This window comes from Pseudophryne corroboree, chromosome 3, assembly GCF_028390025.1.
Source record: "Pseudophryne corroboree isolate aPseCor3 chromosome 3, aPseCor3.hap2, whole genome shotgun sequence".
In the NCBI taxonomy this organism is placed as follows: Eukaryota; Metazoa; Chordata; class Amphibia; order Anura; family Myobatrachidae; genus Pseudophryne; species Pseudophryne corroboree.
The window spans coordinates 24653057-24666698 of record NC_086446.1 but is presented as its reverse complement, the minus strand read 5'-3'; the positions used below and the strand labels follow the sequence as shown (position 1 = coordinate 24666698).

The following is a 13642-nucleotide window of genomic DNA, read 5'->3' as shown; positions in this document are numbered from 1 at the left end:
ATTCATAAATCAAAACCCCATTGTTTATCTAGTTGTATATTAAAGCATTAAGGTTAATGAAACTGCTAAGGAGAGTGCAGGGTTCTCCGTATATGTATGTATGTATGTATGTATTTATGTACATATATAGATGTACAGTACAGGCACATATCCACCTTCTGAAAATCTAAAAGTATGGAAAATAATCAGATCTAAGCCACTTGCATAGGATTCTGATGTGGTCTTGCCGAGCTGAGCTGAAACAATGGGTCAAAATAGAATGGACCTCGGTCAGTAATTTGATGGCTCCCAGACATTTCCTGTTCTATTATATATTTCATATTTATTATAGGTGGATTGTTGTATGATAAATGTGCCAATGTTTTGTCTACTAATGGCAATGTGTATTGGGGGTCATTCCGAGTTGATCGCTCGCCAGCAGTTTTTAGCAGTCGTGCAAACGCTATGCCGCCCCCCACTGAAAGTGTATTTTAGCTTAGCAGAAGTGTGAACGGTTGTATCGCAGAGCGCATGCAAAAAATTTTTGTGTAGCTCAAAACCTACTCAGCGCTTGCGATCACTTCAGCCTATTCAGTTCCGGATTTGACGTCACACACCCGCCCAGCCACGCCTGCATTTTTCCTGGCACGCCTGCATTTTCCAAACACTCCCTGAAAACGGTCAGTTGCCACCCAGAAACGCCCACTTAATGTCAATCACTCTGTGGCAACCAGTGCGACTGAAATGCACTGTGCAAAACGGCATCATTCGTTTGTGCCCGTACGTCTCGCGTGCGCATTTGCGCCGCATACGCATGTGCAGAACTGCCGATTTTTAGCCTGATCGCTGCGCTGCGAACAAATGCAGCTAGCGATCAACACGGAATGACCCCCATTGTCCATTCTTCTATTGTTTATACTCAAAATCTGAGATTAGCCCAGACATTAGCAGTGTTTACAATACTTAAAGTATTTCATTTCATGTCTTTCAGCTCATCTTCTTTTATGTATTTTTTGATGTCCATGAAGATGTGATTTCCGTAAAAAACATTTCCCACACTCAGAACATGAAAATGGTCTCTCACTTGTGTGACGTCTCTGATGTTTAACTAGAACTGATTTCCGTGTAAAACATTTCCCACACTCCGAACACGGAAATGGTCTTTTACCTGTGTGACACCTCTCATGCATAACCAGAACTGATTTCTCTGTAAAACATTTCCCACACTCAGAACATGAAAATGGTCTCTCACCTGTGTGACTTCTCTGATGTCTAACAAGATGTGAATTCCGGGTATACCATTTCCCACATTCAGAACATGGAAATGATTTCTCACCTGTATGACTTCTCTGATGTGTAACAAGAATTGATCTCTCTGTAAAACATTTCCCACACTCAGAGCAGGAAAATGGCTTCTCACCTGTGTGAATTCTCTGATGTCTAGCAAGATGTGATTTGTGTGTAAAACATTTACCACACTTAGAGCATGGAAATGGTTTCTCCCCTGTGTGACTTCTCTGATGTGTGACAAGGTCTATTTTCTGTGTAAAACATTTCCCACACTCAGAGCATGGAAATGGCTTCTCACCTGTGTGACTTCTCTCATGTAAAACAAGATGTGACTTCTGTGTAAAACATTTCCCACACTCAGAACATGGAAATGGCTTCTCACCTGTGTGACTTCTGTCATGTCTAAAAAGATCTGATTTATGTGTAAAACATTTCCCACACTCAGAGCACGTAAATGGTCTCTCGCCTGTGTGAATTCTCTCATGTAAAACAAGACTTGGATTCCTTGTGAAACATTTCCCACACTCAGAACAGATAAAGAGTTTATCACTTCTGTGAGCTGCACTGTGTGTGGCAATATTGGAGGTATCAGAGGAACCGTTCTCACAATCAGAGGGATCAGATGATATATCTGCGCTGTGTGGTACTGGGTGCAGAGTTACTGTGATGGAGTTGTCTCCTGGAGAATCCTGTGTGATGTTATCTTCTGTTTCAAAATGTGGAGACAAGATGAGATCTCCCTCCGAGGTATTCCTGCTTGTGCCTCCATCTGCTGGAAATAAAATAAAATATATGGAAAAATAATCTTTTCATTTGTTTTAAGTAAGTACAAAACTTCATACTATTACTAAGTTCACAATGATAAGTGGTTGTGTCTATTACAAATAATTATGATACAATTACAAAATAACAAAGATGACTCTTATCTTACTATATAAAGACAATGCATCACCCAGATGTGACAGCATTCATCAGATGGAACTGGATATATCATGGATTTTACGCATACGCAGTATAGATTGTGGGTGAGGGGTATACACGGCACATAAGGGAGTGTATAGCGGTAGTGTGGGTGAGGTGTACAGATGGCACATAAGGGAGTGTATAGCGGTAGTGTGGGTGAGGGGTACAGATGGCACATAAGGGAGTGTATAGCGGTAGTGCGGGTGAGGGGTACAGATGGCACATAAGGGAGTGTATAGCTGTAGTGTGGGTGAGGGGTACAGATGGCACATAAGGGAGTGTATAGCGGTAGTGTGGGTGAGGGGTACAGACGGCACATAAGGGAGTGTATAGCGGTAGTGTGGGTGAGGGGTACAGACGGCACATAAGGGAGTGTAGAGCGGTAGTGTGGGTGAGGGGTACAGACGACACATAAGGGAGTGTATAGCGGTAGTGCGGGTGAGGGGTACAGACGGCACATAAGGGAGTGTATAGTGGTAGTGCGGGTGAGGGGCACAGATGGCACATAAGGGAGTGTATAGTGGTAGTGTGGGTGAGGGGTACAGATGGCACATAAGGGAGTGTATAGCGGTAGTGTGGGTGAGGTGTACAGACGGCACATAAGGGAGTGTATAACGGTAGTGTGGGTGAGGGGTACAGATGGCACATAAGGGGGTGTATAGCGGTAGTGCGGGTGAGAGGTACAGACGGCACATAAGGGGGTGTATAGCGGTAGTGCGGGTGAGAGGTACAGACGGCACATAAGGGAGTGTATAGCGGTAGTGCGGGTGAGGGGTACAGATGGCACATAAGGGAGTGTATAACGGTAGTGTGGGTGAGGGGTACAGATGGCACATAAGGGGGTGTATAGCGGTAGTGCGGGTGAGAGGTACAGACGGCACATAAGGGGGTGTATAGCGGTAGTGCGGGTGAGAGGTACAGACGGCACATAAGGGAGTGTATAGCGGTAGTGTGGGTGAGGTGTACAGACGGCACATAAGGGAGTGTATAGCGGTAATGCGGGTGAGGGGTACAGACGGCACATAAGGGAGTGTATAGCGGTAGTGCAGGTGAGGGGTACAGATGGCACATAAGGGAGTGTAAAGCGGTAGTGTGGTGTGAGGGGTACAGATGGCACATAAGGGAGTGTATAGCGGTAGTGTGGGTGAGGGGTACAGACAGCACATAAGGGAGTGTATAGAGGTAGTGTGGGTGAGAGGTAGAGACGGCACATAAGGGAGTGTATAGAGGTAGTGCAGGTGAGGGGTACAGATGGCACATAAGGGAGTGTATAGAGGTAGTGTGGGTGAGGGGTACAGACGGCACATAAGGGAGTGTATAGCGGTAGTGCGGGTGAGAGGTACAGACGGCACATAAGGGAGTGTATAGCGGTAGTGCGGGTGAGAGGTAGAGACGGCACATAAGGGAGTGTATAGCGGTAGTGCAGGTGAGGGGTACAGATGGCACATAAGGGAGTGTATAGCGGTAGTGTGGGTGAGGTGTACAGACGGCACATAAGGGAGTGTATAGCGGTAGTGTGGGTGAGGTGTACAGACGGCACATAAGGGAGTGTATAGCGGTAGTGCGGGTGAGGGGTACAGATGGCACATAAGGGAGTGTATAGCGGTAGTGTGGGTGAGGTGTACAGACGGCACATAAGGGAGTGTATAGCGGTAGTGCGGGTGAGGGGGTATAGATGGCACATAAGGGAGTGTATAGCGGTAGTGTGGGTGAGGGGTACAGACGGCACATAAGGGAGTGTATAGCGGTATTGTGGGTGAGGTGTACAGACGGCACATAAGGGAGTGTATAGCGGTAGTGCGGGTGAGGGGTACAGATGGCACATAAGGGAGTGTATAGCGGTAGTGTGGGTGAGGGGTACAGACAGCACATAAGGGAGTGTATAGCGGTAGTGTGGGTGAGGTGTACAGACGGCACATAAGGGAGTGTATAGCGGTAGTGCGGGTGAGGGGTACAGACGGCACATAAGGGAGTGTATAGCGGTAGTGTGGGTGAGGTGTACAGACGGCACATAAGGGAGTGTATAGCGGTAGTGCGGGTGAGGGGGTATAGATGGCACATAAGGGAGTGTATAGCGGTAGTGTGGGTGAGGGGTACAGACAGCACATAAGGGAGTGTATAGCGGTAGTGCGGGTGAGGGGTACAGATGGCACATAAGGGAGTGTATAGCGGTAGTGTGGGTGAGGTGTACAGACGGCACATAAGGGAGTGTATAGCGGTAGTGCGGGTGAGGTGTACAGACGGCACATAAGGGAGTGTATAGCGGTAGTGCGGGTGAGCGGTACAGACGGCACATAAGGGAGTGTATAGCGGTAGTGCGGGTGAGGTGTACAGACGGCACATAAGGGAGTGTATAGCGGTAGTGTGGGTGAGGGGTACAGACAGCACATAAGGGAGTGTATAGCGGTAGTGCAGGTGAGGGGTACAGATGGCACATAAGGGAGTGTATAGCGGTAGTGCAGGTGAGGGGTACAGATGGCACATAAGGGAGTGTATAGCGGTAGTGCGGGTGAGGGGTACAGATGGCACATAAGGGAGTGTATAGTGGTAGTGCGGGTGAGGGGTACAGATGGCACATAAGGGAGTGTATAGCGGTAGTGTGGGTGAGGGGTACAGACGGCACATAAGGGAGTGTATAGCGGTAGTGTGGGTGAGGGGTACAGACGGCACATAAGGGAGTGTAGAGCGGTAGTGTGGGTGAGGGGTACAGACGACACATAAGGGAGTGTATAGCGGTAGTGCGGGTGAGGGGTACAGACGGCACATAAGGGAGTGTATAGTGGTAGTGCGGGTGAGGGGCACAGATGGCACATAAGGGAGTGTATAGTGGTAGTGTGGGTGAGGGGTACAGATGGCACATAAGGGAGTGTATAGCGGTAGTGTGGGTGAGGTGTACAGACGGCACATAAGGGAGTGTATAACGGTAGTGTGGGTGAGAAGTACAGATGGCACATAAGGGGGTGTATAGCGGTAGTGCGGGTGAGAGGTACAGACGGCACATAAGGGGGTGTATAGCGGTAGTGCGGGTGAGAGGTACAGACGGCACATAAGGGAGTGTATAGCGGTAGTGCGGGTGAGGGGTACAGATGGCACATAAGGGAGTGTATAGCGGTAGTGTGGGTGAGGTGTACAGACGGCACATAAGGGAGTGTATAGCGGTAGTGCGGGTGAGGGGGTATAGATGGCACATAAGGGAGTGTATAGCGGTAGTGTGGGTGAGGTGTACAGACGGCACATAAGGGGGTATATAGCGGTAGTGTGGGTGAGGGGTACAGACAGCACATAAGGGAGTGTATAGCGGTAGTGCAGGTGAGGGGTACAGATGGCACATAAGGGAGTGTAAAGCGGTAGTGTGGTGTGAGGGGTACAGATGGCACATAAGGGAGTGTATAGCGGTAGTGTGGGTGAGGGGTACAGACAGCACATAAGGGAGTGTATAGAGGTAGTGTGGGTGAGAGGTAGAGACGGCACATAAGGGAGTGTATAGAGGTAGTGCAGGTGAGGGGTACAGATGGCACATAAGGGAGTGTATAGAGGTAGTGTGGGTGAGGGGTACAGACAGCACATAAGGGAGTGTATAGAGGTAGTGTGGGTGAGAGGTAGAGACGGCACATAAGGGAGTGTATAGTGGTAGTGTGGGTGAGGGGTACAGATGGCACATAAGGGAGTGTATAGCGGTAGTGTGGGTGAGGTGTACAGACGGCACATAAGGGAGTGTATAACGGTAGTGTGGGTGAGGGGTACAGATGGCACATAAGGGGGTGTATAGCGGTAGTGCGGGTGAGAGGTACAGACGGCACATAAGGGGGTGTATAGCGGTAGTGCGGGTGAGAGGTACAGACGGCACATAAGGGAGTGTATAGCGGTAGTGCGGGTGAGGGGTACAGATGGCACATAAGGGAGTGTATAGCGGTAGTGTGGGTGAGGTGTACAGACGGCACATAAGGGAGTGTATAGCGGTAGTGCGGGTGAGGGGGTATAGATGGCACATAAGGGAGTGTATAACGGTAGTGTGGGTGAGGGGTACAGACGGCACATAAGGGAGTGTATAGCGGTAGTGTGGGTGAGGTGTACAGAGGGCACATAAGGGAGTGTATAGCGGTAGTGCGGGTGAGGGGTACAGATGGCACATAAGGGAGTGTATAGCGGTAGTGCGGGTGAGGGGTACAGATGGCACATAAGGGAGTGTATAGCGGTAGTGTGGGTGAGGGGTACAGACGGCACATAAGGGAGTGTATAGCGGTAGTGTGGGTGAGGGGTACAGACGGCACATAAGGGAGTGTAGAGCGGTAGTGTGGGTGAGGGGTACAGACGACACATAAGGGAGTGTATAGCGGTAGTGCGGGTGAGGGGTACAGACGGCACATAAGGGAGTGTATAGTGGTAGTGCGGGTGAGGGGCACAGATGGCACATAAGGGAGTGTATAGTGGTAGTGTGGGTGAGGGGTACAGATGGCACATAAGGGAGTGTATAGCGGTAGTGTGGGTGAGGTGTACAGACGGCACATAAGGGAGTGTATAACGGTAGTGTGGGTGAGGGGTACAGATGGCACATAAGGGGGTGTATAGCGGTAGTGCGGGTGAGAGGTACAGACGGCACATAAGGGGGTGTATAGCGGTAGTGCGGGTGAGAGGTACAGACGGCACATAAGGGAGTGTATAGCGGTAGTGCGGGTGAGGGGTACAGATGGCACATAAGGGAGTGTATAGCGGTAGTGTGGGTGAGGTGTACAGACGGCACATAAGGGAGTGTATAGCGGTAATGCGGGTGAGGGGTACAGACGGCACATAAGGGAGTGTATAGCGGTAGTGCAGGTGAGGGGTACAGATGGCACATAAGGGAGTGTAAAGCGGTAGTGTGGTGTGAGGGGTACAGATGGCACATAAGGGAGTGTATAGCGGTAGTGTGGGTGAGGGGTACAGACAGCACATAAGGGAGTGTATAGAGGTAGTGTGGGTGAGAGGTAGAGACGGCACATAAGGGAGTGTATAGAGGTAGTGCAGGTGAGGGGTACAGATGGCACATAAGGGAGTGTATAGAGGTAGTGTGGGTGAGGGGTACAGACGGCACATAAGGGAGTGTATAGCGGTAGTGCGGGTGAGAGGTACAGACGGCACATAAGGGAGTGTATAGCGGTAGTGCGGGTGAGGGGTACAGACGGCACATAAGGGAGTGTATAGTGGTAGTGCGGGTGAGGGGCACAGATGGCACATAAGGGAGTGTATAGTGGTAGTGTGGGTGAGGGGTACAGATGGCACATAAGGGGGTGTATAGCGGTAGTGCGGGTGAGAGGTACAGACGGCACATAAGGGGGTGTATAGCGGTAGTGCGGGTGAGAGGTACAGACGGCACATAAGGGAGTGTATAGCGGTAGTGCGGGTGAGGGGTACAGATGGCACATAAGGGAGTGTATAGCGGTAGTGTGGGTGAGGTGTACAGACGGCACATAAGGGAGTGTATAGCGGTAGTGCGGGTGAGGGGGTATAGATGGCACATAAGGGAGTGTATAGCGGTAGTGTGGGTGAGGTGTACAGACGGCACATAAGGGGGTATATAGCGGTAGTGTGGGTGAGGGGTACAGACAGCACATAAGGGAGTGTATAGCGGTAGTGCAGGTGAGGGGTACAGATGGCACATAAGGGAGTGTAAAGCGGTAGTGTGGTGTGAGGGGTACAGATGGCACATAAGGGAGTGTATAGCGGTAGTGTGGGTGAGGGGTACAGACAGCACATAAGGGAGTGTATAGAGGTAGTGTGGGTGAGAGGTAGAGACGGCACATAAGGGAGTGTATAGAGGTAGTGCAGGTGAGGGGTACAGATGGCACATAAGGGAGTGTATAGAGGTAGTGTGGGTGAGGGGTACAGACGGCACATAAGGGAGTGTATAGCGGTAGTGCGGGTGAGAGGTACAGACGGCACATAAGGGAGTGTATAGCGGTAGTGCGGGTGAGAGGTAGAGACGGCACATAAGGGAGTGTATAGCGGTAGTGCAGGTGAGGGGTACAGATGGCACATAAGGGAGTGTATAGCGGTAGTGTGGGTGAGGTGTACAGACGGCACATAAGGGAGTGTATAGCGGTAGTGTGGGTGAGGTGTACAGACGGCACATAAGGGAGTGTATAGCGGTAGTGCGGGTGAGGGATACAGATGGCACATAAGGGAGTGTATAGCGGTAGTGTGGGTGAGGTGTACAGACGGCACATAAGGGAGTGTATAGCGGTAGTGCGGGTGAGGGGGTATAGATGGCACATAAGGGAGTGTATAGCGGTAGTGTGGGTGAGGGGTACAGACGGCACATAAGGGAGTGTATAGCGGTATTGTGGGTGAGGTGTACAGACGGCACATAAGGGAGTGTATAGCGGTAGTGCGGGTGAGGGGTACAGATGGCACATAAGGGAGTGTATAGCGGTAGTGTGGGTGAGGGGTACAGACAGCACATAAGGGAGTGTATAGCGGTAGTGTGGGTGAGGTGTACAGACGGCACATAAGGGAGTGTATAGCGGTAGTGCGGGTGAGGGGTACAGATGGCACATAAGGGAGTGTATAGCGGTAGTGTGGGTGAGGTGTACAGACGGCACATAAGGGAGTGTATAGCGGTAGTGCGGGTGAGGGGGTATAGATGGCACATAAGGGAGTGTATAGCGGTAGTGTGGGTGAGGGGTACAGACAGCACATAAGGGAGTGTATAGCGGTAGTGCGGGTGAGGGGTACAGATGGCACATAAGGGAGTGTATAGCGGTAGTATGGGTGAGGTGTACAGACGGCACATAAGGGAGTGTATAGCGGTAGTGCGGGTGAGGTGTACAGACGGCACATAAGGGAGTGTATAGCGGTAGTGCGGGTGAGCGGTACAGACGGCACATAAGGGAGTGTATAGCGGTAGTGCGGGTGAGGTGTACAGACGGCACATAAGGGAGTGTATAGCGGTAGTGTGGGTGAGGGGTACAGACAGCACATAAGGGAGTGTATAGCGGTAGTGCAGGTGAGGGGTACAGATGGCACATAAGGGAGTGTATAGCGGTAGTGTGGGTGAGGTGTACAGACGGCACATAAGGGAGTGTATAGCGGTAGTGTGGGTGAGGTGTACAGACGGCACATAAGGGAGTGTATAGCGGTAGTGCGGGTGAGGGGTACAGATGGCACATAAGGGAGTGTATAGCGGTAGTGTGGGTGAGGTGTACAGACGGCACATAAGGGAGTGTATAGCGGTAGTGCGGGTGAGGGGGTATAGATGGCACATAAGGGAGTGTATAGCGGTAGTGTGGGTGAGGGGTACAGACGGCACATAAGGGAGTGTATAGCGGTATTGTGGGTGAGGTGTACAGACGGCACATAAGGGAGTGTATAGCGGTAGTGCGGGTGAGGGGTACAGATGGCACATAAGGGAGTGTATAGCGGTAGTGTGGGTGAGGGGTACAGACAGCACATAAGGGAGTGTATAGCGGTAGTGTGGGTGAGGTGTACAGACGGCACATAAGGGAGTGTATAGCGGTAGTGCGGGTGAGGGGTACAGATGGCACATAAGGGAGTGTATAGCGGTAGTGTGGGTGAGGTGTACAGACGGCACATAAGGGAGTGTATAGCGGTAGTGCGGGTGAGGGGGTATAGATGGCACATAAGGGAGTGTATAGCGGTAGTGTGGGTGAGGGGTACAGACAGCACATAAGGGAGTGTATAGCGGTAGTGCGGGTGAGGGGTACAGATGGCACATAAGGGAGTGTATAGCGGTAGTGTGGGTGAGGTGTACAGACGGCACATAAGGGAGTGTATAGCGGTAGTGCGGGTGAGGGGGTATAGATGGCACATAAGGGAGTGTATAGCGGTAGTGTGGGTGAGGGGTACAGACGGCACATAAGGGAGTGTATAGCGGTATTGTGGGTGAGGTGTACAGACGGCACATAAGGGAGTGTATAGCGGTAGTGCGGGTGAGGGGTACAGATGGCACATAAGGGAGTGTATAGCGGTAGTGTGGGTGAGGGGTACAGACAGCACATAAGGGAGTGTATAGCGGTAGTGTGGGTGAGGTGTACAGACGGCACATAAGGGAGTGTATAGCGGTAGTGCGGGTGAGGGGTACAGATGGCACATAAGGGAGTGTATAGCGGTAGTGTGGGTGAGGTGTACAGACGGCACATAAGGGAGTGTATAGCGGTAGTGCGGGTGAGGGGGTATAGATGGCACATAAGGGAGTGTATAGCGGTAGTGTGGGTGAGGGGTACAGACGGCACATAAGGGAGTGTATAGCGGTATTGTGGGTGAGGTGTACAGACGGCACATAAGGGAGTGTATAGCGGTAGTGCGGGTGAGGGGTACAGATGGCACATAAGGGAGTGTATAGCGGTAGTGTGGGTGAGGGGTACAGACGGCACATAAGGGAGTGTATAGCGGTATTGTGGGTGAGGTGTACAGACGGCACATAAGGGAGTGTATAGCGGTAGTGCGGGTGAGGTGTACAGACGGCACATAAGGGAGTGTATAGCGGTAGTGCGGGTGAGGTGTACAGACGGCACATAAGGGAGTGTATAGCGGTAGTGCGGGTGAGGGGTACAGACGGCACATAAGGGAGTGTATAGCGGTAGTGTGGGTGAGGGGTACAGATGGCACATAAGGGAGTGTATAGCGGTAGTGCGGGTGAGGGGTACAGACGGCACATAAGGGAGTGTATAGCGGTAGTGCGGGTGAGGGGTACAGACGGCACATAAGGGAGTGTATAGTGGTAGTGTGGGTGAGGTGTACAGACGGCACATAAGGGAGTGTATAGCGGTAGTGCGGGTGAGGGGTACAGACGGCACATAAGGGAGTGTATAGCGGTAGTGCGGGTGAGCGGTACAGACTGCACATAAGGGAGTGTATAGCGGTAGTGCGGGTGAGGTGTACAGATGGCACATAAGGGAGTGTATAGCGGTAGTGTGGGTGAGGGGTACAGACGGCACATAAGGGAGTGTATAGCTGTAGTGCGGGTGAGGGGTACAGACGGCACATAAGGGAGTGTATAGCGGTAGTGTGGGTGAGGGGTAAAGACGGCACATAAGGGAGTGTATAGCGGTAGTGCGGGTGAGGGGTACAGACGGCACATAAGGGAGTGTATAGCGGTAAAGCGGGTGAGGAGTACAGACGGCACATAAGGGAGTGTATAGCGGTAGTGAGGTGTACAGACGGCACATAAGGGAGTGTATAGCGGTAGTGCGGGTGAGGTGTACAGACGGCACATAAGGGAGTGTATAGCGGTAGTGCGGGTGAGGGGTACAGACGGCACATAAGGGAGTGTATAGCGGTAGTGTGGGTGAGGGGTACAGATGGCACATAAGGGAGTGTATAGCGGTAGTGCGGGTGAGGGGTACAGACGGCACATAAGGGAGTGTATAGCGGTAGTGCGGGTGAGGGGTACAGACGGCACATAAGGGAGTGTATAGTGGTAGTGTGGGTGAGGTGTACAGACGGCACATAAGGGAGTGTATAGCGGTAGTGCGGGTGAGGGGTACAGACGGCACATAAGGGAGTGTATAGCGGTAGTGCGGGTGAGCGGTACAGACTGCACATAAGGGAGTGTATAGCGGTAGTGCGGGTGAGGTGTACAGATGGCACATAAGGGAGTGTATAGCGGTAGTGTGGGTGAGGGGTACAGACGGCACATAAGGGAGTGTATAGCTGTAGTGCGGGTGAGGGGTACAGACGGCACATAAGGGAGTGTATAGCGGTAGTGTGGGTGAGGGGTAAAGACGGCACATAAGGGAGTGTATAGCGGTAGTGCGGGTGAGGGGTACAGACGGCACATAAGGGAGTGTATAGCGGTAAAGCGGGTGAGGAGTACAGACGGCACATAAGGGAGTGTATAGCGGTAGTGAGGTGTACACACGACACATAACGGGAGTGTATAGCGGTAGTGTGGGTGAGGGGAACAGACGGCACATAATGGAGTGTATAGCGGTAGTGCGGGTGAGGGGTATAGACGGCACATAAGGGAGTGTATAGCGGTAGTGTGGGTGAGGGGTACAGATGGCACATAAGGGAGTGTATAGTGGTAGTGCGGGTGAGGGGTACAGATGGCACATAAGGGGGTGTATAGCGGTAGTGTGGGTGAGGGGTACAGATGGCACATAAGGGAGTGTATAGCGGTAGTGTGGGTGAGGGGTACAGATGGCACATAAGGGAGTGTATAGCGGTAGTGCGGGTGAGGGGTACAGACGGCACATAAGGGAGTGTATAGCGGTAGTGCGGGTGAGGGGTACAGACGGCACATAAGGGAGTGTATAGTGGTAGTGTGGGTGAGGTGTACAGACGGCACATAAGGGAGTGTATAGCGGTAGTGCGGGTGAGGGGTACAGACGGCACATAAGGGAGTGTATAGCGGTAGTGCGGGTGAGCGGTACAGACTGCACATAAGGGAGTGTATAGCGGTAGTGCGGGTGAGGTGTACAGATGGCACATAAGGGAGTGTATAGCGGTAGTGTGGGTGAGGGGTACAGACGGCACATAAGGGAGTGTATAGCTGTAGTGCGGGTGAGGGGTACAGACGGCACATAAGGGAGTGTATAGCGGTAGTGTGGGTGAGGGGTAAAGACGGCACATAAGGGAGTGTATAGCGGTAGTGCGGGTGAGGGGTACAGACGGCACATAAGGGAGTGTATAGCGGTAAAGCGGGTGAGGAGTACAGACGGCACATAAGGGAGTGTATAGCGGTAGTGAGGTGTACACACGACACATAACGGGAGTGTATAGCGGTAGTGTGGGTGAGGGGAACAGACGGCACATAATGGAGTGTATAGCGGTAGTGCGGGTGAGGGGTATAGACGGCACATAAGGGAGTGTATAGCGGTAGTGTGGGTGAGGGGTACAGATGGCACATAAGGGAGTGTATAGTGGTAGTGCGGGTGAGGGGTACAGATGGCACATAAGGGGGTGTATAGCGGTAGTGTGGGTGAGGGGTACAGATGGCACATAAGGGAGTGTATAGTGGTAGTGCGGGTGAGGGGTACAGACGGCACATAAGGGAGTGTATAGGGGTAGTGTGGGTGAGGGGTACAGACGGCACATAAGGGAGTGTATAACGGTAGTGCGGGTGAGGGGTATAGACGGCACATAAGGGAGTGTATAGCGGTAGTGTGGGTGAGGGGTACAGACGGCACATAAGGGAGTGTATAACGGTAGTGCGGGTGAGGGGTATAGACGGCACATAAGGGAGTGTATAGCGGTAGTGTTGGTGAGAGGGAAAAGACGGCACATAAGGGAGTGTATAGCGGTAGTGTGGGTGAGGGGTACAGGTGGCACATAAGGGAATGTATAGCGGTAGTGTCGGTGAGGGAAACAGACGGCACATAAGGGAGTGTATAGCGGTATTGTGGGTGAGGGGTACGGACGGCACATAAGGGAGTGTATAGCGGTAGTGCGGGTGAGCGGTACAGGCAGCACA

The 13642-nt window shown here is 51.8% G+C and overlaps 1 protein-coding gene across 1 annotated transcript in view; it reads right to left on the bottom strand.

Annotated features, from left to right (window-relative positions):
* Nucleotides 1-963: 963 nt before the first annotated feature.
* Nucleotides 964-13642, bottom strand: part of LOC135057089 (gastrula zinc finger protein XlCGF17.1-like) — a 74799-nt gene continuing 62120 nt past the window's right edge. Inside the window, exon 3 of the mRNA XM_063962988.1 lies at nucleotides 964-2041. Coding sequence (XP_063819058.1) covers nucleotides 972-2041 — 1070 coding nt within the window. The 3' untranslated portion in view covers nucleotides 964-971. The remainder of the gene's footprint in view (nucleotides 2042-13642) is intronic.